This window comes from Dermacentor silvarum, chromosome 2, assembly GCF_013339745.2.
Source record: "Dermacentor silvarum isolate Dsil-2018 chromosome 2, BIME_Dsil_1.4, whole genome shotgun sequence".
Taxonomy (NCBI): domain Eukaryota; kingdom Metazoa; phylum Arthropoda; class Arachnida; order Ixodida; family Ixodidae; genus Dermacentor; species Dermacentor silvarum.
The window spans coordinates 210,386,916-210,412,948 of NC_051155.1; the positions used below are offsets into that span (position 1 = coordinate 210,386,916).

General features: G+C 47.4%; 1 protein-coding gene across 1 annotated transcript in view; it reads left to right on the top strand.

Annotated features, from left to right (window-relative positions):
• The first annotated feature begins 2,218 nt into the window (after positions 1-2,218).
• Positions 2,219-26,033, top strand: part of LOC119442528 (uncharacterized) — a 34,933-nt gene continuing 11,118 nt past the window's right edge. The window contains exons 1-5 of the mRNA XM_049663013.1: positions 2,219-2,224; positions 9,758-9,959; positions 19,712-19,815; positions 21,572-21,774; positions 25,590-25,758. Of these exons, the coding sequence (XP_049518970.1) occupies positions 2,219-2,224; positions 9,758-9,959; positions 19,712-19,815; positions 21,572-21,774; positions 25,590-25,758 (684 nt within the window). The remainder of the gene's footprint in view (positions 2,225-9,757; positions 9,960-19,711; positions 19,816-21,571; positions 21,775-25,589; positions 25,759-26,033) is intronic.

Sequence of the window (26,033 nt, forward strand, 5' to 3'; positions counted from 1 at the left end):
GTGTTTGCTTTTCGCTGATCAGGTGGCAAACTGAATATTCCCTCCGGCGCACAGAATTAAGACGTCGCTAGCTGTATGTCCGCTCGCATCTCCGACTGGATGCGTGTCTGTAATTAAAACAGAGCGGGTCGACCACAAACCTTGCTGCCAGGTGGTTGAGGTACTGTGGGGATGCGCGACTCTCACACGTCCCCTGATGTTGTTTTCCCCGCATGGCTCCCATCTCCTGTAATCCGGCTTTGCCGCGTAGATTTACGGCGGCGGAGTTGCAGCGTATTACTAGAGATGGCACTAGTGTTGCGCTGCTAACGCCACCTGACGGTAAGGGGGGGGGGGGGGGGTTATGCGGGCGAAAAAAGGAGAAGGCTGTTCCTCTTCGGCTTGGGGTCTGTGAGCGATGCGGACGTCCGGCGCGTGCGCCGATCCACGCTTCGCGAGACCGTCTCGCGTGGCTAGGAGCAGGGCACCGGTATGGACGAACACGGAGCGTTCGAACATGCCACCGTTCGCGTGACCGTACACGTGAACGACTAGGCGATGGTGTCACAGCATGGGGCGAACATATTCGCTCGCTATCCGGTCGCGGTGAGTCGGACTTCCTTGACTTGTCGTGCGCCCATGTGAATGTTCTATGCATAGTAATTCAGCTAGCGTGTATTAGTGTATGAGAGGTGCAATAAATGCCTTTATGATTGTTTGCACTGCTATGTTGTCGTTCCTTTGTCTCAAGAGCACGTATGAGACCCCACAGTACGTGCGTCGTTAGACCAAATTTCCTTGAGAAGACCGCGGTGACGGGGAAGGTTGGAGAATGTAGAGTGTTGGTAACTTGGTAGGTCGAAAACGGGGCACTACATACTTACACAAATGGCATGAAATAGGGCAATCTACAGCGAAGCAGTGATAGATATACATGCGCCAAATGTAGTCTGATTCATGGGATCGCGGAGAACCGTACACAACAGAGCGACTTATCGACGTCGCTGGGAGGGTTTGTGGGCAGACCATACGGTCAGAAACTGCCAGTGTAGAGAGCGTCATTTACCAAACGAGTGTTGCCGACATGCTGATATGTTGTTGCCATATAAGAATAGACACGATATGAAAATTTCGGCCAAATAAAGAACTTTGCAAATGGTAGGACACGAAATTGCGACAACCCGAGTTATTCGTGCTCTCCTGGCCCGTCAACAGTGTTTTACTGTTTTTCCCGTCACAGATGAAGGCAATAATAAAGGACGGAGTCATCCACTCACCCTATCCAGACGTCCACGTTCCATCGAGCTCCCTGTTCGGCCTCCTTGCGGAGCGAATGCTGAAAAGCGGAAGCAAGGCAGCGATTGTAAGTTTACCCCGCAGACCACCTCATCTTTTATCGCAGCCAAGCAGCCGATTCTATGCTTCATGCCTGCCATTTACTTCCTCAAACATACGCAAGGTGTGATGCCCCGGAACACCGCCTTGTATCTGCTCGTGTTCAGATTTACCACATTTTCACTTCCTCCCTGCCCTATTTTCTCCCCCGCCTCCTACCCTCAATGTGAACATATGTTCAGACACGAGCCTCTACAGAGGAGGTAATTACGCAATCCTCAGGAAGCTTTCCTTTTCCACGGCCCATTAGCCTATCAGTCAGTCCTTGAATCAATTAACCAGCGTATTGGGCGTGTTAAGTACGATGTACAATGTACAAGGTGGTGGTAATGGTGATTGTGGTGGTGGTTGTGGTGGTGGTTGTGGTGGTGGTGGTGGTGCTGCTGCTGCTGCTGCTGCTGTTGTTGTTGTTGTTGTTGTTGTTGTTGTTGTTGTTGTTTGGGAAAGAAGTGTTCCGGATTCTCCTCTAATTCCTCCGCTACTTAGAGCTGGAATGGGAGTGGTAAACCCTTTGGGCGGAGTAGCAGGGCGAGGTACAATTTGTGGTGCAGCGGCATGTTGCGGCCCGGTTCAAATCTGTCCTCGCCGTTAGTCTTCTCTGTAGGTGGAACGCATTTTATTCGAGCAGTTAACAAGAGAGTTGCTTGCTGTGTGCCCTAGTGGCAGCCCCTAATCCGGGACGCCATCGGAGATGGCTGCTGCCCGGGCGCGCGCCACCAAGGAGCGTTGAGCTTCCAAGGTAGAGCAGCCGAGCAGGTACTCCTCCCAAACCTCTCTAGTATGGATGGGGAAAGGGGATGAAAAATAGAGTGGAGCAGCGGAGCACGAAGCCACGACGTGAAGGATGTCGGTGAGGACCTGTCAAGTCGGGTACGTGCCAGAGATTCGTGCCGGGCGACCGCCGAACTAAGGAAAGCATTGGTCTGAAGGCGGCGGTAGTAGTCGTTCGTCCGCTTTTGCCAGCCCGCGTGCGGGGTCAGGGTAGAGTTGGCGCGAAGTACGATAATGATCCAGAATCTCACGGTGGCGTGTGAGGCTTGAGTTGCCAGGAGCCGACTCAAGACATGGAGGAGCAGCGGCCTGGAGGAGAGAAGCGCGGGCACCGGCATTGGCCGCCTCGTTGCCGGGCAGACCTGTGTGGCCTGGGCCCCAGGCAATTCTGATGGAGTGAGGGTTGAAGCGCCAGGAGGCGGCCCGAAGGAGACGAGACGCCAGCGGGGTGATGGATCCCTCGAAGTACGAGAACAGGCTGAGCGCGAATCTGTCAAGATAGTGTGAGTGGTGGGGTGGGAGGCGGCCAAAGCGATGGCAAACTCCACAGCATGAATTACAGTGTCGGCTCTAAAGGAGAGGCCATCGATTTGGTTACCCTTTGTGATCCCAGCGGCCATGAAGTGACCGGAGGGGGAAGGGCCTGAGAAGTCTACGTAGAGTACGCCGGGGCGATCGGAGTGGCGCGCCTGAAGATCAGCAGCACGCGCTTGCCTGCGACCGGGGTGTTGTTCGGGATTCATGTTGCGGGGAAGTGGCTCCACCCATAGCTTCTGGAGCCAGAGTTCCGGTACCGGGGAGAGAGAAACTGGGTCAGAGATTGTCTTGAGGCCAAGTCTGTGTAGCAGTCGGCGCCCGGAAGGCGTCTGCGACAGACGATTGAGTTGGTTGACGCGGTGGGCTTCCCACAGCTCCGCGAAGGAGTTGTGCACCCCCAGGACAGCAAAGCGGCGGTTGAAAGTGGCGATGGGAGGGTTAGCGCGCGCTTGTACGCGGAGCGGAGAAGAATATCCAGCTGGTGTTCGTGGTGACGACGCCGGCGAAGGTAGGGTGAGGCGCAGAGGACCTGATTCATCAAAAACGCTTGGGCCAACCGGAGGGACTGGGTCCCTCGGAGGCCGCCACCCTTGGTAAAGACCCGTCGAATTATACGACTCACTTTTTCACTCGTGTGTCGGAGAGCAGCTATGGTATCCTTAGGATTCAGGGAGGACGAGAGGTGAAGCCCGAGAATCCGAAGGTCCTGGACCGACGGGACAGGGCCGGATGGGAGGGAAATCGCGGGTGGTGGTAGGCGGGAGACAGACAGAAGGGCCGATTTGGCTATAGCGAACACTCCAGGCCGCAAGAAGCGGCGTAAATGTCCACGACAAGGGCCGCCTGTTGTAGGCATTCCTCGATTCGAGCCGGAGAGCCTGGTGTTCGGTGTTGGTCCAAAGTGTAATATCGTCAGCATCGAGCGCACGGTGTAGCCCCTCGACCTAGTGCAGAAGGGATGGGAGGTTCAGCATGTGTAGAAGCTATGACGGGTTTTAGGTTCTACCTCACTTGATAAGTCGAGCTCGAGCGGAGCAATAACCGGCAGCGTTTGCGAGACTTGACCTACCTGCAGCTAGCAACACTTCACCTGCTCATCGTCCTCAGGAAGCGTGACTGACCATTATTAGCATTTTTCTGAAACTGTCACTATGGTTCTACCATCACGCTGCTATTTCATCAAAGATTTGTCGTTTAATTAAACGACAAATCTTAGTGCAGCACGCAAAGATCAAACGTCGCAAATAGAACACATGTGGTCGAAAGTTCGGCTTGCCAATATTGCTTGCAGTTGTCTCCGACAAAAAAAAAAAAAAAAAAAAAAAAAAAAAAAAAAAAAAAAAAAAAAAAACCGCTGAATTCATCTTGTCGCCAGTAACCTCCAACGTTCAGCCCCGCGCTTTGCACTAAACACCTGCGATGAGAAATGATGCACGGGCAGGTGGCTGTAGAGCTTTTTAGAGCAGTGTAAACGACGCCTGGTGCCACGAGTCTCCAACAAGCAGGCAATATCGAGACCCCGAAAAGAGGAAACGGGGGTAGCGCATTCACCTACGATAAAAATCAGGAAATACACCGGATGGAGCGTGCGGACCGCGCATGTTCGCTCACTGTACTTTCTTCTTTTTTTTTTGTCCTTACAAATTTATTATCACATGTGCGAACGCACTTCAAATTTAATTTTAAAGGGGTAACATATATCTTACATTCTTCTGCTGATGAAAAAAATTATTGCTACCAGCCGTTATTATTGTTACACGGTGCAATGTACTACTGCTTTGTGATTGAAACGTACTAGAACGCCTCATAGCTTGCGGAATATCATGCATAGTACGTGCAGTCAACGTCAAAAGTTTACGTACAGTGGGGCCCAGCGAAACAAGAATTGGTTAATCTGTCTTTCAGAGGATCCGCCGTGGTTGCTCAGTGGATATGGTGTTGGGCTGCTGAGCACGAGGTCGCGGGATCGAATCCCGGCCACGGCTGCCGCATTTCGATGGGTGCGAAATGCGAAAACACCCATGTACTTAGATTTTGGTGCACGTTAAAGAACCCCAGGTGGTTCAAATTTCCGGAGTCCCCCACTACGGCGTACCTCATAATCAGATCGTGGTTTTGGAACGTAAAACCCCACAATTTATTTTTTTTTCTTTCGGAGGAATCGGTGGTAACACGCAAGTGAATGTGTGTTCTGTGAAGCAGTGGCAACTTCGTTGCACATTCACAAATACAAGTCCGTAAATGTGCCCAGTCTTTTGTTAACTACAGTTTCGCTTGAAGGACGAAGGAATGACATCAATAGCAAGCACCGGAGTCCAGTGCTACTGCGCAGCGTGAAACGAAGGCTACCAGGCGTCATAGGTATATATATATAAAGCCCTTCAATACTGCTATTGAAAGCGCGTAAACTGGTGATGGGTCTTTAGGTATATCCGACGCGACGGTGAGTGCGTACGACTGAGAGACCGGAGGAATCGCGCATCCGTGCCCATAGACATGTTAAAATGTGAGCAGATTTTCGGCTGCAACCAACTGGTTGGTCGCAGCGTCGCAAGGTCGCAGCGATTGCTGCGATTTTCCGTCGAAATTGTGCCGAGAGCAATTTCGCGGTCTGCTTTGGAAAATGGCGTCTCGCTCAACAAGAGCGATGCGCGCGGAGGTGGATTGCTGAATCCGGTACGTACGCGAAGGGAGAATAAAAAAAAAAGAACTTGTGCCGCAGATTCGATTCTCCCATTTCTATGCGTTCGTTGACGCGCTACGTAGCAAACGAAGTGCATGTTCACCTTTGCTTCGTATGCTGTAGACACACCTATGCGAGTTCCCAATACTACGAGGTGTTCGATCCCCAAGAGACGACGTGGCCTTTTCGGGTCGTCACAATTTTAATTTGTTGAGTACTATACAAAAATCGCGCGTACGGAGCAGTTGAAATAATTGCTACCTCTGCAAGGACAAATGACAAGGCAGCAAAGTATACTCGAAGTTTCAATGTTGCGCTGAACGCGCGACCATTCTTTTCCTGCCGGTTTTCCACACGCGTAAACTTCCCGCTGCATCTTGAAAGGTTATCTTGCCTCACTTGCTTAATAAAGTTGACATGCCAAGCGTGCAGGCTATCGTGATGAATTTTCTACAAGAGCATATTTAACTCCGTGGCTTGAATAAACAAAGTCAATTTGTTTTCGAATACTCCATGCACGTTAAGTTGCATCTTCTATAATGAAGATTTTTTTCCTACTCAGAAACCAGTAAGCCTTGAATATATTGCGGACTTTTTGTCCTATTGACCCTTGCTTTGAACCTCAATCAACACCCACCGTGGTTGCTTAGTGGCTATGGTGTTGGGCTGCTAAGCACGAGGTCTCGGGATCAAATCCCGGCCACGGCGGGAATGTTGCTGTGTTTGGTACAAGAATATGGCCAGGAGTAGGCACCGCTTATGCGCAATCACGAGCGATATACAGACATAATTTCTCCAGAATTCGGCAGCACGCGCTAGAGGGTCTTCGCGGCACAGTCTGCTTACGCTTACGCTTTTACGATTACGCGCTTTCAATAGCAGTATTGAAGGGCTTTATATATATATACCTATGACGCCTGGTAGCTTTCGGTTCACGCTGCGCAGCAGCACTGGACTCCGGTGCTTGCTATCGCTGTCATTCCTTCGTCCTTCAAGCGAAACTGTAGTTAACAAAAGACTGGGCACATTTATGGACTTGTATTTGTGATCTCGTTGGGCTGGCATGATGACGTCGCTACTGCCGAATTCCGAACACTGCATAAACGGTGAGGGTAGCTGTATGATAGGTCATCTTGCAATTTGTTGTAGCGCAGGCAGAGCGACACATAGAAGCCACATGAGACAACAGACAGCGCTGAAAAACCAGCTGCGAACAGCTTTTTACGTACGTCATGCATAGGAGCCGCCGTTGTGCACTCCAAAACAAATTTAAACTTCAAAACGTTTTTAAATTACAAAACACACGCATTGTTTGGTCCTAATAAAGAGTGGTCAATTGCCTTGTAACGCGCACGTCTTTTTCAATGCATTAAAAGAATTATGCAACGTGTGCGACAAAACCTGGCAGCAAGCACCCTGGGTGGGCGTCGCATCAGTCGCATTGTTGAAATAGCAATCATGTGAATTGAGCCCTCTAAAAATCGCATTGTGACGCGTGCGACCGCACCGATTGTTTTTCGTTCCACTCGCAGCATGTGAAACAGCCTGTATGCTGTAGATGCGAGTGAAAGCGCGTGAGGGAAGCGCGCTTTCACGGATAGCGAACGCACGGCGGAGAGCAAATGCGACGTCTTTCATCGCGTGAAAGGCCGTGGGGGGGTGGGAGGGAGGGAAGGCGACGTTGTGCTGCGGCCCCAAATGCGTAACTTGCGACCGGGCGCAAGGGGAAATGGCGACTCAAGCTCGCACGCGAAAGGAGGAAAGCGAGAAGGCAGCGCGGGAGCGAGGGGGTGTGGCTTCTACTCTGCCAGCAACTGTACTTGTACTTTGCGTGGCTGCGGGCGGTCGCGCGCACCGTATCTTGAAAGCGATCTGCACACAGCTCCCACCTTTGTATGCGCTGTGCTTTCGCCGCTCAATTTCTGTTGAAGCGTTAGACCGCACGAACCTTCGCTCGCTGCTGCTGCCGCGCTTGCTAACGCCATCGATTTGACAGCGGTTGTCTGCGGTCATCGAGTGTGGTCTATTCATGTTTGCTTGTGCGCGCTGACACCATGCTTGTTAATTCAGTTAGTAGGCGAATGTGTCCAAGTTTATACAGTCGATAAAACTACTATCCTTATTCCGTATAGCTCTCTACTAATTTGCTATCGTGCTTCGCCTTTCGGGTGAAACTGCGACTTTTTTTCCTCTTCAAAATCTACCTCATACCGCTACCTATGACTGTAAGAGATCCTGTCGTATCAATCTCTTCTCTTCCCTGTTTTTTTCCCACCAATACTCTAAACGTACCCTGCTTATCTCGACTGCTGACCGGTTGATGCTTCTGTCCACTTCAAACCCAAGCGCTTCTGGAAGGTGTACGTTACCTACGGTCCTCACTGGGTGAATCCCTTCACATTCCATTAGGATGTGCTGAGTGGTCTCCAATTTTTTTGCTGCAGCATACACATGCCTCATCTAGTTCCGAATATTTGCTCCAGTATGTTTTTATCCTTAGGCAACTTGCTCGAGCCTCCAATAGCAAGGTACTGCCCATTCTGCTATCGCACAGATTTACCCGTCTAATTTATTTCTTCTCATTCTTGGAAATCTCCATGGTCCTTTTTGTTTCCATTAATTGCATCCAATTCACTGTCTCCGTTTCTTTAACTTTCTTTCTGATGACTCCTGGTTGTCTATTTGTAGTTTCAATCACTCATTATTTGGTTGCCAACTTTCTTGACCTCTTCCTCCATTCTACGCCCACGCTTTTCATGTACAGGTACTTGTACCCTTTAGCCGCCCATTTATTTTCACCCATGTTCCTGAGTATTTATTCAAAACTGATTTTCCTCTGTGCTTCTCTGCTTTCAAAAGAGACCCAACCCGTGTCACCCTGCACATCCTCATTTGTGATTTTATCGTGGGCTCCCAAAGCCAACCGGCCTACCCATCTTTGGTTAACTTCCAATCCCGACAGCATATGCGATTTTGCGCACAGAATAGCATTGCGAACGTTAGCGGTGGTACCAGTACTTCTTTCCAGATTCCATGCACCACCTCGTAATTATTGTGTCCCCACAGGGCTCTATGTTCCAATATTGCTGCATTCCGCTTCCCCTTTATTTTCCGGTTATCTTCGTAGGTGCTTGAGTATGTCTTTCCTCCGTTTATGTATACGCCGAGGTATTTATATTGCTTGACTATGGGCATGGCTTGCTGTTGAATTCACATCCCGTAATTACTCGCCTCTTCTTTAAAGATCATAATTCCCGATTTTTCTGTCCTAACAGAGAATTTATCAGAAAACGGCAAAGTAGCACCGTCTCGCGGGAATGCCTCGATATTTACGTGATGATGATTGCGTGACGTACGTGCATGAAACATATTTTCGCTGGAGTTCGTCAGACGACACTCTCGTGTCAAGAGCTTAATATTTCCGTAGCCTGGGCACGAAGCGTGACATTCGGATTTCCAGCCTGCATATAGTATACGCGAACAACATGCAGTGGTACCTTGCTCAGCGAACTCTTCGGAGAGAGATCTGGGCTTTTCTCACGACGTTTATCTCTTAGAGTAAACCCAGTTACTCGGAACGATACAGGCGCATCTGTGCGTAACTGTACCGGCGTGTTTGCTGGGCCGCCATATTCCTAGGCCACTATTATCCCTTGTCTATAGCCTCACTCTCTTCTCGAATCGCTGTCGGTGTGTTTTCCGGGTCCCCGTTTTCCAGAATGACTCAGACTGAACTACGAAGTGTTTGTAAACGTGCAGCCTTGAATTAAATACTGGAGCAAATAGTCCGCCTTCCTCCACCACCTCTCTCTAGATATCGAACATCGCCCTTTCCCGGTGATGATAGTTTTCGACATTGACAATCCTTTCTAACGTGTGTTATTTTCTCCTGTGTGTTTTCGCACGATTAAGCAGCGTTCGAAAATGAAATAGTAGGTTTTCCATAAGAAATAATAGAAAATTAAGTGTTGGCTGAACAAATGCGTCGTTGAATAAACCCACCCACAAAATTATACAAGTTCGTTCAGCGAACCACCACTGTATAGTGTCGTACGTTTTTACTGGGTACAGTTGCAAACTGCTTGGAAATTCAAGTTCTTCCTCAGACCTCTTGGTCCGTAAACTTTTCAAACCGCACTTACTGCGATGTGCACTGTACGTCTTTAAATACTGTGAGAATAGTTCTTGAACGCGTTCTAACTCGCGTAAAAAATAAAACTGTCGTGAACTCCATGTATTCGCGTGTACATTCAGCGCCTGGGCTTGTGAGCCCTATATGTAGTCCCTGCCTATGTTCGCACTATTTCTTCCAATGTCTTGATGTGCGCATCAACCTATAAGTTGACCAAGCAAGCTGTCGTCTTATTTCTGCCATTTTATTATACTCGTCAGCTGTACGGTGAAAAGCCGGTGTCCCACATCGAGTTGCTGCAGCGCCTTCGATCGTGCGCGGCTGGCCTGCAAGTTCTGGGTCTCGGCAGGGGAGACCGCGTCTACGCGCGCTTCTGCAGCTCCAGCGTCGATGGCCTGGTCGCGTTGTGCGCCGCGATTTTCACTGGAGCCACGGTCATCCTCGCCGGAGACTTCACGCAAGGTATGCTGCGCTCGCCGTGGGTACGCAGGAATGTGCCCTCCCCCCCCCCCCCCCCCACCCCCCCTCTTTCTCTTTTGATTATGGGTATCATGTGAGAGGACCGAACACAATAAGCGTATGTCTAGACGGACGTTAGGCCAATCTTCCTCATTTCTCGAGGCTTTCCATTCCGAGATTTCATAGCGCTTTTCAACAGTTGACATCAAGCGTTTTTCTTTAAATCAGCTAACAAAACTAAAGGGTATGTAAGAACCCGCAGTGCCTTGCCTTGCTGTTGAAACATTTGGTCAGTTTACGCAGTAAACCCGAAATGAACTTGGGTTGTTCCTTGAAATCACTTCCAAAGCGCTGTTTCCCTTCACGAATGACACGTGCATTATTATCGTTCCCCTCATTACGTCCCTTCATATGATGACGAAAGTGTCGCGAAATAACATTGTTTATGCAAGGAAACTGTCAACCAGTTAGGCATGTTCGAGAATACTGAGATTATTTGTCTCTAACATTTCCATGCCACTCATCTTGCACCTAAAGACGACGGCGGTGTCCGCATCTTAACCGAGAGAAATTGTATGTTCCCCGAATGCAAGTGGTTATACGAATGTTGTGTCATAGTATTTTGTTACGGAGCATGATGACGACAACAAGGTTAGCATACGCTTAACAGTGTTGATAAAGATGGCTTGCAATTGGTTCGTATAGATACATAAAACTCATGGCAAAAAAAACAAAAAAAAACAGGAAGTGCTAGACCGTCCACGTGCCCCCGAATATCAAGAGTCAGAGAGAGAGAGAGAGAGAGAGAGAGAGAGAGAGAGAGAGAGAATAGAAGAAAGGAAAGGCAGGGAGGCTAAACAGACACACGTCCTGTTTGCTACCCTGCACTGGGGAAAGGGTGTATAGGCATGAAAAGAGAGGAGAGGTGATAGAGCACAGTTTCGCGCACATTTGAAAAATTTGCACCGAGTCTACACACGGTCGCCAAGAACTGTCGACTGCAACAACGCTTTCGTGGCTTTTTGTCCCATCGACGCGTACGGGCCTGGCCGAAGGATCTTGATTTCCGAAAATGGTCTAGAATCCAGGCGGTTCAATGCTGTCCGGAGAGTTTCACGCTCGACGTTGTACTGGGGACAGAGACGTAGGACGTGTTCAATTGTTTCTCTAGTTCCACAAGAATCGCACATCGGCGTATCCCCCATTTCCATGCGGAGAGAGTAGGCCTTTGTAAATGCCACCCCGAGCCAGAGGCGGCACTTTTGATGGCACTTGCAGCTTTAAGGATGGGTCACGTTTGTGAAGATGACACTTCGGGAGCAGTCGCGTAGCCAGAAATCTTGTTGGGGTGGGGCCAACGTTGCAGCGCGACCTCCTCCTTGTAGAATTTGTCGAGGGATCAAATACATGAACAAACTGCATTGCCATTGCCAGTGTCATTGCATATTACATGCTGCAAACGAATTCTTGAACGCTACACACTGTCGAGACAAGTGAAATATGCATTTTTTAAATAAAAGAATATGTTCGTATGTCCCAATAATTGCGGCAGAAATAACTAATACCAATGCTTTCATGTTTGTTTTGCCTACTTAACAAGTAAAGAAAATATCACACGAACTTTAGAACTATCTCAATTCGAAACCAACAAAGCAGTGCATGTCGCTGATATGAAAAACGTAAAGGCCATGAAATCAACAACTTGAGGAGAAATATTTTAATGAATCCTTGTCATTCAAGAACCTTGTTTACATTTTTGTACATATCCAACGGCCAGGGAAAAATCTTTCGTTTCAATGTATTGTGCAGGAGCAGCTGTCACCGGTCGTGTATTGTAAGTAATTGCTCGAATTAAATTATTGTCCCAACAAAGAGCACATATAAAAAGCAGGAGCTCTGCAACATCATTGGGAATGCAAAGATACAATAGAGTATACAAATGCGAAGATACAGCTTTATAAATGGCAAAAAATGTCACTGGAAACAAAGTTAACTGCATGTATACACAAAACCTCGCCATGAGAGATTTAATTATACGTATAAGTATCCAATGAATCTACGTATCTAGGCAAAATTCACTGTATATATGGCGTCAAACAAGGCAAACAAACATACTGCACAATCACAGGTAGTAAACGTTACGCTTAGAAGGACAGACGATCCAGGCAAGAACAAAACTGGGTAACAAGGAAGGGTATTGCTCTGGTTCAAAAAAGAAGTCAAAGCAGGTAGCTAAAAAGGAAAGAAAAGGACAAACGAAAGCCACAGATGGCGCGGCAAGTTTAAGTACCCAATATCCGACTGTGCTTGTTGGGAAACGCCGCATGGCCGGGCTTTCAATGAGCAAGGTCGGTCAAAATTGGTCCTCGTAATTTTGGTATTCGCATGATACTTTTGATCAATATGCTGACAGTTACAATGAACGGCAAAAATTTTTCGGGTTTTAAAAGCTTATGAACAGACATGCGTTTTCATAATTGCGCGTTTACGGACCTGAAAGAACAGAGCTTTTTACTTGCATTGATTTTTGCTGCTTCGTTATCTAAAGACAAACTTCTCTTGGTGGGGAAGCTTAGCGAAGCGGTCAATGACTTCGGACACGTTGATGTCGACGTCTCTTTGGGCGTGTAGAAGCGCCAGCCCAATCATGCGTTCGTCATACATTGTAGAGCGCAAGTATTTTTTTAGTAATCTCATGCTTGAAGATGTTCTCTCTGCGCTGGTAGTGGTCACTGGAAGGGTGACTAGAATCTGCAGCAGTTTGTACACATTTGGATAGAACCTGCAGCCGCAATGAGAGAGGGCATCTGTTCCTGTGCTAGGCGCGCTGTCTTGCTGCTTTATTCGCCCACTTTGTCCACCATATTCGCAGTTCTCCCAAAACAGCCCTCGCATCCACGTCCTACGCAACAACGGCCAGGATATTTTCTGCTCCTTTCTCTCGATCATCTTGCATTGGTGGTGTTGCGGATGATACGATTACAGAAAAAGTCCCTTAAGATTGTCCTGTGCTTTTCGAGCCGCTGGTGCATGTAACTGTGCTAATTTACGCGGTCCATGAATGGAATGAACACAGTTCTCCTGAAATATTCCTCAGCATTTTCTGATGCAATGATCCCACGATCCTGCTGTCGGACGCCGGCTCGTCGGCTGGTGATTTCCACATCCAGTTTTTTTTTGCCAGTTCCTGTACTTGTGGAAATATTTTTTAGAATGAAGCAGTCGCATTCTTGCGGTCATTTTCAATGACCTGCTGTACCGCATCTCTGTCAACAATGGCGGCGCTCATGTCGGTGTTCCTGCTCTGCAGCTTCTTTGAAAGAGGCAGAGTCACCGCTAACACATGCTCCGCCACATGCAGGCTTAACAAGGAATGCCGGTGACAAAAGTGCCAACGCTAGACTATTTACCTGAACTGTACTTTCGCCATTGCAGTTTAAATTTATCTTCTCTAGTGCCGCGATCACCGGTTCAAACAGATTCACAAATGAAAGAACTGCATCATGCTTTTCAACCCAGCGCGTTTCACATAATCCCAAACGTCGCTGCATGTGGACTCAGGACACATCAAACTTATCATTTCAAGAAAATTGAAGAGGCTCAATGTGTCCATGCGAATAGAACTCAAAGCAGAAAAAATAAATAAGAACGTAGTTACCTTTAGATTGCTTTAGTGTCTTGAGACGGACATTTTGGCGCAGGTGAAAAAAAAAAATGTTGATATTCTTTTCTGTGACATGACGACACAAATGAACCACCACAGCGCTTCGTCTCAGCCGACCTCGCTGCGTGCTTTGTCAGCTTGTCTGATAGTGGGTTGATATGGCTTGTCTCGTTGTATGGTCCGATGTACGACTTTAGAAAAGTCAATGCACCTTTGCCATCAAAAGTTTATAAGGACGTTAAACCCATAACATTCCGGAATTGAAAATCTACAGCACGACATTGGAAATATCAGTGCACATTTCGCGTCAGAACTTTACACCCATAAAGTTTCGGAATATACATCCATGCGCTCGGTAGATTCCGCGGCCGCCGAGAGATGCCCCGACGAACCCGCTCGCCATAAAGCCCCTTGATAATTTGAAAGTACCGACACTCTCCTCCCCGCCGCGCTTTTCTCCTCGATTCTCCTCGCCCGCCGGCTGCGCACGCTGCGCACGGCACGCTATTGCACCTGGGCTCCTGCGGACAGGCCGCAGAATTCGATGGAGGCGCATGATTTTGGGCCAGTTCCGCGCCCCAGTGGCGTAAAAAAATTTTGAAAAATGGTGATAACAACATGGAGAATGCTTAAGGCAACGTTTATGAGGAGGTTGGTTTCAACTTAAAGCCGTATGAATGACACGCTTTGATGTAAAACGAGCTTTGAGGCGAGTTCTATACTTTTATTTTTTCTGCCACATGATACGCTGCTTTACTTTGTGCGTCTGGTCTAGTATTGCTCGTGGCAAATCGCTCTGTGTTTGGCGGTTTTTTTCTTGCATGTGCGCGCATGCGCACCGCAGGTATTATATGCAGCGTGCTTTCTTATAATGAATTACTGGCGAGTGCATCGTCCATCCATGTGTTTGTCTCAATGTCAAAGTAGCTTTTGAGCTGTCGTTTCTGCATTGAATAGGACGGTTTCGCAATTTCAGTGCGACGAAGCGGTGCCGGCAACCACTCATCGCCCCCAATAACAGAAGCTGAGGAAAGGTATTTACAGATTATTCTTTAGGCGTCGGTGTCAATGAAGCTTAAAAAATACTCGGTGTACCTATGGGAGAAGGCATTCTATATTTTTAGGCGAAAGAAACGCCTCTGGATAAGGTATTTTGACAGTTCACACCGACATACCGTTAAAATATGTTGTAGGATAGTTAAAATTGTGATTTTGATTAACGAGGCGCCCTATTGCCGACGCAGTGCAGATTGCGGGCAAGCATGCGGTGGCGACAGGCTCTGCATAAAGGATCATAATGTCGTTGGCTGCGTCGTTAAGCGACCGAGATCATTATTGCTGAAATTATTAGAAGCGGGACAGGGAACACGCAGCAGCAATCACTTACTACTGTCAGTTCGAGGTTCATGCCGCTGTCGAGGGGGCTTCCTGTGCTTCACGACAGGTCGGTGGGAGAAAATTGTTGGAACTGCGTTGGGCTTCAGCTTTTTTTTTCCAAGTTCTTGTAATATGCGCGGCTCAAATTGGTCTTCAGTTAAATGTAGCTAGAACATTTATCGAAGAGTTAATCACTCAGGCAGGATGAATAAAACCTCCGTTATACAAGTACAAGTGGCTAATACGCTGCAGTGCTAAACATTATTGCCTACATAATATTCCCTGCATTGCTACATAATAACCATAATCATTATTTATTGCTCAACCTTCGTAATCAAAGCGCATTGATACAATGACATCGGCTCGTGTTACATGGATGGAAAAGGTTTATCCACAGAACAAAACCGAAGAAAGGTGATTGCAACGCATTCGCTGTTAGAGCGAAGATTCCCGGCTTGCCGCCTAGAAGTCAACAGCAAGGGTGCGCGATCGCCTCCTGCCTATTGCCTGTCTCCGTGAGAAAACCAAATAATAATCGTCAACCACTCGCGCGTGCATGGCAGCCCAGTTCAAAACAAATTCAAGAACTGAAAAAGATTACCAGGTGTCCTTAGCTGCCGCTTAAGAGACGCGAATGCGAGTCTTGTAAAATCTACTGTAATTCACCTCAATCCACACTAATCCACTTTCACGCACCTTATTCCACCTTAATTCACTCTAATCCGCTTAATACAGCTTAATAGACCTTAATCCACCTCAATGCACCCTAATCCTCCTTAATACACCTTAATCGACCTTAATCCTCATTAATCCACCTTATTCGACCTAAATCCACCCTAATCCTCTTTAATACACTTTGATCGTTCTTAATCCATCTTAATCATCCTTCATGCACGTTACTCGACGTTAATCCACCCTAATCCTCCTTATTACATCTTGATCCACCCTAAACAACCCTAATCCAACTCAATCCTCCTTAATCGACCCTAGCCCTCCTTATTTAACCTTAAACCACCTTAATCCAATCATTAATCAGTCATGAATTTATTTTTCTAATGATTAATAATCTATTATACACGGCTGGACATGATTTGGCTCGCTTCTGGCCTTCATTAGGTCACGTTACTTTCTTTACCTCATATGCTAACCTTGAAACATATCCAACTAAGGGTCTCGTCTTAAAATGTGGACTAGCTGGCGCTCATCACCTGCAATACCACGGGTATACTTCCCACTAATTTTTTTCAGGCCCTGCATTCATTGTATTTAAGTGACTGACACACACATCGAAGCTGTAAATAGCTCCTTTACAAGCTGCTATTACGATTTTCAGTAAAACAGGCAACGGATCCAAACAATCGCGAAAAGTGCGATCGAGAGGCTGTATCTTCGGGTACACTTGTTCAGTGGAAAGCAGAATCTATAATGCTGCATTTCCGATTGAATAACAGTTGACGACGTGCGAGGTGATGGAGTCCCAGCAGAATATTCAGCATTCTGAGGAGAACCCCATTTTTATGCAACGTACAAATTGCCGCAACAAAAACGCTAATGAGCAGGCAGGAAGAATTGAAAAAATGCAGCATCAGGGGATGCTTTGATATGAGCAATAAGAAAGGCGCCTTTCCTCGCCAACAATACTGTTCCTTGTCGGAACAAAGTTGTTTCGGCCAATGTTGTGCAGCCACTGCTTCTTGCGCAAGCCATCACTCTTTCCTTGCGGTATCGCAAAAATTGTATAACTATCATCACGCTTCTTGCTGCAGTTACATGCGCAACAGCACGGCATAGCGCTAGCAGACAGTGCACGAAACAGCGTGCAATGTTAGCGTGCGAAGTTCTCTATACGTCGAGCCAACCGAGCTAAGGCGCAAAATGGCGCGAACGAAAAAGCAAAACACAAGCAAAACGCAAGCTCCGTCCTTTCCAAGGGCAACGGCAGAGAGACCAATCATCGTGCAGGAAAACGGGCGCAAGACCGTCTTCCGCGGAGGGGACTCCGAGGGGCGAGGAGGAGGCTAGGAGCTCGCGCGCCGGCGGCAGATTACAAAGAGTGGCGGTACTTTAAAATTATCAAGGGGCTTTAGCTCGCCATCGAAACGCCCTTGAAACTTTGGGCTGGATCGGGCTCGTTGCGTTATGTAACTCCAGGTGCATGGGTGTCGGCACGAAATCCAGCCCGAGTTCACAATGTTCACACCGAAATGTCTTTGGCAGCGTGAAAAAGACATTGTAGACAAAATCCAGAAATATTTCCGGCGCTGGCGGTTGTTTTGGTCAGCGGTGCATGAGAGCACGAAAAACTTCCGCGGGAGGGGGGTTGGCTGAAGCTCCATAAGCCTCCCCCCCCCCCCCCCCCCCCCTTCCCTGGTCACGCCCCTGTTCGGGAGGTTGGGAGAAGACCAACATTTGTGTGTCATAGCTTTAGCCAGAATATGAAGCTTTCTTGCAGCGTGGGTCCTGGATAAGGGGATTGGAACTGGTCGAGCAGACCGGGTGGCTTCGTAGGCGAGGTCATTAGTCCAGGTAGCCACTGAAATATAATTTCATGCCCTTTAGCGATAACTTTATTATGGTTTTCTCTTTTCTCACATGTCAGCTGCGCATGATTACTATGATAAAGGCAAAATGCAGACTCTGAAGTGCTGCTTTAGGAATCACAGAAGATGACCTCATTTCTGAGGTGTCTCTTGCAGGAGGCATATTATAGCAGCACGCAGGGCAGCAATCTCTGCCGCCGTTGATGTTGTCATGTGTGACAGTTTGAATTTGATTGTAGTTTTCCTAGCCGGAATCACAACAGCACCTAAAGAGCTGGTAGATGGGACTGAACCATCGGTATAGATGTGTATTCGGTCCCCGTATGTCTCATTTATTAATGAGACAGTCTGTTTTAGAGATGTTTTTGCGTGATTGGTTTCTTTTTTACACCCGGCTCATAACCCTGAATATCAAAGTGCTAAGAAACCTGCCCCGCTGACGCACTGCAGGAAGCCGGCCAGATGCCAAAGAATGATGTCAATATTTCCATGTAAAGCGGTCACCTCGGAAGCGGCCGCGTAGTTCCGTAATTTAACTACGCTGGATGTTTAACTTCAATCATGTTCCAAACGTGATATCTTCGTTGCGTTCGGGCGAACAAGCTGAAGAGCTCTCGCAAGCTTGCTCTTCGACAAGCTGTGAAAGCCCCTTTTTGTTATGCAAATGTCGTGTCACCTCGAAATTTTCTTCAAAAGAAACATATACTTCGTAAACGCAGTAGCCTAACTCAGTGGCTTCTGTTATCTGATTTTTTTTTCCTTTTCGCTCTCTGCCGTCGACAAACGGCGTACTATCTTCATGGCCGTGAAGTGTTTACGACACACTTTAAATCCTTTTGTTTTTCTCCAGAAAATCGTGAATCCAGAAAATCCAGAAAAAGCCAGCGTCACCGACGAACGCTGCGTGGTCACGCGTGTATAAATTACAGAGACTCGGCTGCACAAACGAAAAGCTTATTATTACGTTGATTGTTTAACGCTGCTAGTTCCCGCGTAGTTATTAGTCTTTATAATAGCCGAAGTAGCACTTAGAAGTGTACTCGAGGGGGACAACAGTGTTCTTGAAGAGCCGGACACAGCAGTAGTTCGCTATCAAAAGTCAGCGACTTTTGATAGCGAAGCTGTTTAAGCCGGGCGTAATGTGTCAACCGCGAACAGAAAATGTGGGCCAATCCTGGCGGTTGTGCGGAAAGGGTCCAAGCGCAATGGCACATGCCCATGTGAACTAGCGTAGCTGAGCTTGTCTATGTCTAGCTAAGCATGGTTGGGACTACTTAAGCTTAGTCATTCATGGGTAGCCAATTGATAGCCAATCAATAACTAATTGATAATCGATCAATAATCAATATATTCCGGGAAATGCTGGATTTTGACTTGGTAGTGCTTGGCCTAGCCCAAATACATGGCCAATGCTTTGCGATAGCCAATAGATAGCCAATCAATACCTAATCGATAATCGATCAATAATCAATGAATTCCGGAAAAAATACTGAGGATGACTTGGTTGGGCTTGCCTAGCCGAAATACGTGGCCATTACCTTGCGATAGCCAATGGATAGCCAATCAATGGCTAATTGATAATCGATCAATAATGAATAAAGTCCGGAAAAGCATAACCCCTAAGGCCAGGACAAGCTAGGTGCCAATCAGCTCCGATGTTTCTTTAGCCTTGCGCCACTAGTGCAAGCTACGCTAATGTTTTTTTCTTTATCCATGAGAAAGAGAGAGACAGAAAATTTTCAATGATAAGAAAGGCAGATAGGTTGGCCAGAAGCCCATAGCTCTAGCCAGGTGATCTGCGCTTTTTATCCTTCAAGTAAACGAAATGCTGCGGTTATAGGAGTGAATATTAATTAGGTGTCACCCCTATGGCTGGACGACCCTGTATACACCAAAACAGCGTTCGCTCAGTTTACACGATGCCAGTAGTACTAACCCCAAAGCCCATTTTCCTCTTCAAGAAAGGGAAAGAAATTTCTCTTAAATAGAAGGACCGGCGACACGGCCCAGTATAGGTCGACGAAACATAAATTCAATAGTGCAAGAGCGTTGCTGTACGTGCTTTGAAATGAGGTGAGCTGTGTTATCGCCAGTGGCTGAACACGTGGTCATCGCTCCAGTACTTGCGTGTGCGAAATAGCTGTTTTGGCTCCATGGCCTCACTTTTCTTGCAGCGGAGCACCTGGCCAGCATCAAATCTTTGGACATCACGCACTTCCTCGTCGATTCTGGAACAGCAGAGAGACTAGTTCCTTTGCTCCCGGAGCTGAAACTCAAGGTGATTTCACGCTGTAAACGATTTTTGTGTGGCAAGCTTTCTTCCCGTGCCAATACTCGCATGCACTTTCTTTAAAGGAGTAGATACACAAACAAATTCAGCGGCTGCTTGTGCATAATACAAAATACGTATAATCAGTTGTGTTGTACTGTGTCATCTGTGATCAATGAAGGACAAGTCATTCAAGCTCAAAAAGTCAGCACCGCATCGATCTGACATGTCGGTATACAAAAAGACCGACTCATGGGGCAGTTCGTATTTTATGGGAGGTGTTTACATCAGAGACTGATTGATTAAACGTTGCAACTAATTGCTACCTAAATGGCCTAGGTAGATGCACAGATACACTTTGTTGTTCAACCAGCATCGGCAAAAATAGGAATAGATGTACCTACATCTAATTTTTTGGCCATATGGAACGCTTCTCAAGGTGCCGCGCATGGTGCACTAGACGGGATGCGTATGCACATAGCGCGCGCACAACGCGTGATTTATAAGAGCGTGGATTTGCTGCTTCTTAACGCGAAGCTTTCATGGGGAACACTCCTGGACTCTCTTGGCTATGGCTGGATGCTGCTGTCTGGCCGAATAGCTCATATGCAGGACAGCAACGGGCCCTAAGAGCGCAGCTCTTAGGCGCCCATTCCTGTGGTAAGCGTCGGCGTCGTACCTCGTAACCGAGCACAGCGAAAGATGAGAGCGAACGTGAAGCGCAGTGGGCGAAGAAAGGCGGCGAGAGCGAAGACAGCGTGAAGGGGAAGCGCAGGAGGAGGCTGCAGCGGAACCATGAGACAGAAAAGGAAGAAGAGGGTATTGCGAAAGCGTGAAAAGAAAAGAGTAGTGCCGGACTATGGCGACGATGGCTGCGAGATGGCGCCATAGTTGTGGGCGTCGTTAGGATGCCTTGATGCGCCCGCGCTCGCCCCCGCTCCTTTCGCGATGGCGCGCGCATCGAGGACCTCTACGCGTCTATTGTTCACCAGAGCATTGCATGAGTGGAGGTCTAGCTGTCTGCGGCGGATGCTGTGAATCGCGCCCACGCGTCAGCCACGCGCTGCCTCTCGCGATCTCCCGATTAGCGAAGCAGTTGCGCCAGACTTCGCACCGTTTGGACTGTGCCGCACGAGACAGATTGTGCGCGCAACCTAATATATCGCGCAATGAAAATACGTATAGATCTGCGCTCAAATTTCGCATTAGGCAGTATTATAATCGTCGGTGAATTTTTTTACCACCTTTTTTTTTTGCTGGCCTACTTTTCCACGGAATTGCGCAGTGAAGCAACAAATAATACCTAAACATCCTCATTTCAACAAATGCACGTCACCAAGAGCACAATCGCATTAATAAAGCAAACCTTTCTCTGGCTTCTAGTTCTGGGGGCTGGCACTTCTAATTGGCCGTTCCTTCGTCGACTAAAGTGCAGTTTACCGTTGCACTGCCTCCAAGATCGGCCCGCTCTAGCCGGCGCTCCTAGCATGAATACAGTGTCATAGCAAAGGGGGCCAATCCTGGAGACCATATAATACGCGGTCGCATGGGGCGGTGGGGGTCTCCGCGTCTTTCCGTCTTCCCTGGTAAGCAGTATAGTCACTGTGGTAGAAAAAGCTCTGCATAATGTAATCGGTTGCATGGTATTTATTTACCCGCTTCACGAAAGCTTCGCTTTTGAAACTTCAACACGTCGGTTGGATCTGGAAATGTTTTTCAGTTTAACGAGAACGGCTCATTCACTTCTCACTCCTTCTCTCGACAGGGCAAGCTGTCTGTGGACCAGTTGCCGGGATTCGTGCACGTGTCGTCTCTGCAGTGGGGGAACGAGGCGTCCTTCCGCGACAACTGGGTCGCCACATGCGAGGACGATGTCGCCCTGATCGCATACAGCAGCGGGACATCCGGCCTTCCCAAGAACATAGAAATACCACAAAGATGTCTCCTCTATTGCCTCGTCGCTGCCGAGTGAGAAACGGATGACATACGTATCGAGGACGCAGGTGGAAATTGAAAAATAATGGTTTCGGTAGTCTAAAGCACTCGGGATTGCACCCCGTCCGTTCGGGTCTACTATGCATAAATATTTCGTGAACCATGGGAGTCGTAAAATAATCTGTTTCGTTGTGATCTATGAACGTGCAGCGTAACAAAAAAAAAAGAAAAAGAAAACTAAAGAAAAAAAAAGAAAAGTGGTGATTTGCAGTAGACCGACGTGCATGCTTGAAGTGCACCTCGTTCAGTTCCTTACGTCGCGCCTATAGATCGCTTTTGTAGAAGGGCAATTCGCTTTCTTTTTTTTTTAAATGCGAAGCATTTCTTGCCGGCGGCTCTGTCCGTCGCTCCCGCGTTCCACACGCCCACAGCGCATGCGCGTCCCCTACCCTCTCTCTCCTCTGCTACGTTCCCCCCTTTCTCTCCTCTAGGAAACCTCTACGGAGCGGCGCCCGCGTGCCACACCCCCACAGCGCATGCACGTCCCCTCCCCTCTCTCTCCTCTCCTACGCTCCCCCTTTCTCTCCTCTAGGAATCCGGAGCGGCGCGCTCGACAGGTGGTGTGACAGCTGCATACGCCGCTGGGGGCCCCACGGTAGTTCCGCGGTATGAAAATGACAGAGCGCGCGCGCCTCATTCTCTCTCCTGTGCAGCGCTGCGATGAGCGCTCGGGCCGCTGCCGCGAAACCATCTCCCCGCTGCTTCGCATCCACACATGGTTCCCTTTAGCGGGAGATGGAGTAATTTTTTTTATCACTCCTACGGCCCAAAGACCCTGTCCCCCAACAGTGCGTTGAAGATATCTTACATGAATACGTCTGTGCCTCTGGCTGCCCAACTGTTAAGAACAACATTCAGAGCCGATGCCGCCGAGCTCTTTCCCGCTACTGAAAGCTAGCTGAAAATGGAAAGCGCACCTTGTTTTTTCTATTGGTTGAAACCACGTTAAAACTACTTCAAAAGATTGCAAATAAGAAATGCATTAGTCCCTACTACCCAGTCTCAAAAACATCCGCTATATGTAAACTACTGGGAACATTATTCATAACCACATATCGGAGGTTCTCGAAAAACAGAAAATACTAAATGAATATCAGCAAGAATTTCGAAGAGGGCTTTCCACTTGCACGCACATTATAGAAAGTTTCCATGTTTTTGACAATTCAAACACTAATACAAACCAACTTGATGCAATTTTCATGGAGTTCGAGAAAATTTGTTTGTGTGTGTGTGTGTGTGTGTGTGTGTGTGTGTGTGTGTGTGTGTGTGTGTGCACGCACGCGCGTTTGCACAGTACTCGACCACCTCTTTTTAAAAACCACGCCATAGAATAAATATAGTAGAGGGCATATATCATCAACATCAACAGCCTGTATTTATGTCCACTGCAGGATGAAAGCCTCTCCCTGCAATCTCCAATTACCCCTGTCTTGCACTATAGCTGATTCCAACTTGCACCAGAAAATTTCCTAACTTCATCACCCCACCTATAGTTATCTGCCGTTCTCGACTGCACTTCCCTTCTCTTGGTATCCATTCTGCAACTGTAATGGTCCACCGGTGTTCCATCCTACGCATTACATGGTCTGCCCAGTTCCATTTTATTCTCTTAATGTCAATTACAATATCTCATATCACCGTTTGCTCTCTGATCCACACCGCTCTCTTCCTGTCCCTTAACGTTAGGCCCAACATTTTGTTCTTTGTGCAGTCCTTAACTTGTTATCGAGCTTTTTTGTTAACCTCCAAGATTGTGCCCCATATGTTAGCACCGGTAGGATGCAATGATTGTACACTTTTCTTTTCAACGACAGTGGTAAGCTCCCAGTCAGGATTTGGCAATGCCGGCCGTATGCACTCCAACCAATTTTATTCTTCTGTAACTGTCTTTCTCATGATCAGGGCTCTCTGTGCGTAATTGACCTAGATAAACGTACTCCTCTACAGACTCTAAAATATGACTGGCGATGCTGTATTCTTGTTTCCTTGCCAGGCTATTGAACATTATATTGGTCTTATGCACATTAATATTCAACACCACTCCTACACCTTCTCGGTAAAGGTACTCAATCATTTGTAGTAATTCGTCTCATTGTTTCTGAATAGGACAATATCTTTCTTTTCTTTTCCTTTTAATTTTTGGGGTTTTACGTGCCAAAACCAGTTCTGATTATGAGGCACGCCGTAGTGGAGGGCTCCGGAATAATTTTGACCACCTGGGGTTCTTTAACGTGCACTACAACATTAGCACACGGGCGTTTTTACATTTCGCCTCCATCGAAATGCGGCCGCCGCGGCCGGGATTCGATGCGGACAATATCACCTGCCTATATATATATATATATATATATATATATATATATATTGTAACGAATGATTCAAGGACTTCTAAGATAACTATTTATTGGGGGCTAACTTGTGCCCGGCAAGTAAATAAATTAAATAACTGCAGCGTTCCCAGCAGGCGATCAAGAAGCCTTCTTTTCCTCGAGCGGCGCTTCACTTCCTCTTCTTTTGACAACGATCACATATATCCGAGTGCGTGCGGCGAATGCACGTGCCATTACGCCTTCGTCTTTGTTGTTCTCACTAATACGCCGTTGTCCTCTTGGAGGGCGCACAAACCTGCGCGCGTTATTTAAAGACGGTTTTTGTATTGCGTCAATATATTGTCACGTAGTAGTGTTGCTGAAGGAAAACAGTAGTAAAACTGAGTATGACGAAACTCATTCTTTATTGGGCGATCCTGTGCCCACAAAAGTAAGCTACACTCGAAGCATAACGATAGCGGCGAACATAGTCGGCGATCGTCGAAATCTGATCAGCGGCGAAACGCGTCGGCTTTTATACATGAGTCATCGAAGGTTCCAGAATATTCCCTGGTGCCCGCGTGTCTTCCAGAAGGTACTAGATAATTCGCGTCGCTTATGCAGTCAGATTGCATAAGCGTCGGTGACCACAGACGACGGATAGAAACATAGATAACGTTCGAGAAGCTTCCGATACATGCAGGCGCATCCTGCGCCAAGCGATAACGCTTAAAATTTGGGGCCGTATTCTGAAACGTTTCACTTCGGTGAAATTTCTTTTTTGCTTTCAGGCGCGCGCTGATTGGCTGGCTGAGCAAAATTGAATGACGTTGGCTCAACCAGCCAATCAGCTCATCCAAGTTTGCTAAAACAGCCAATCATCGCACGTCTGAAAGCGAAAAAAAATTTCGCCGAAGTGGGACGTTTCAGAATACGGCCCCTGTTAGCCGGTGGAAAGCGGTAACCGGTGAAAGATAAACAAGTACATGTGTAATATATATATATATATATATATATATATATATATATATATATATATATATATAAATATATATATATATATAGGAGGGCCTATATACGTAAGCGTAATTATAGTGCTTAAATTATAAATCGAGGGGCAGTATTCGTTAATTCCTTATCCACGCATGTTGAAGGATATCTGTGTTAAGCGACAGACAGCTCAGCTGCTCACTAGACGCGGCGATGCACACAAATTATAAATTTGGTTTCATTCTGATTGATTGATTGATTGATTTCTTGTCAGGTGAGGGCGCGGGTTCGATTCTTGGAAATGGTGGCCGCATTCCTATGGGGCGCAATGCAAGAAATCTAGTGTAGGGCCTTTTGGGTGGGCACATTAAAGAACCCCACGCTGACAAAATTACCATATAGCCATTCAAAACGGTGTCTCTCACCGCCATATTATGGCCTTGGGACTTAAAAGCCACATTTTGTTCATTTTGATCTATTTTTACGTAGGACAACTCAGCCACTGACGTGCGACGACATATGCGTCACTGGGGCAAACATATGCACGTACATTGGGTTCACGCTCTACCTCAAGGGACTGTACCTCGGCGCCACATTCCTGATGATGGAGCAACACCAGCGTGCACACGGCCTCGCCGACGCCATTGCCAGACATAAGGTTCAGAGCAACGTATTTCTTTTGACATTTTCAGCGAGTAATCCTCCATGCTCTAGATACGATAAACGATGCATCCAGCCACCGCCCGTCGGTTTCCCTGAGTGTGAATAGGGCATTTTTAAATGCAAAGCATTTCTTGGCAAACATTTGCTACTTTGACAGTATCTGTCCGTCCGTCCGTCCGTCCGTCCGTCCGTCCGTCCGTCTACGTCTTTGTGCTCTCATGGTCGTTTCGTTAACTTGGTGTGTACCAAAATTGGTATATTGGTATACTA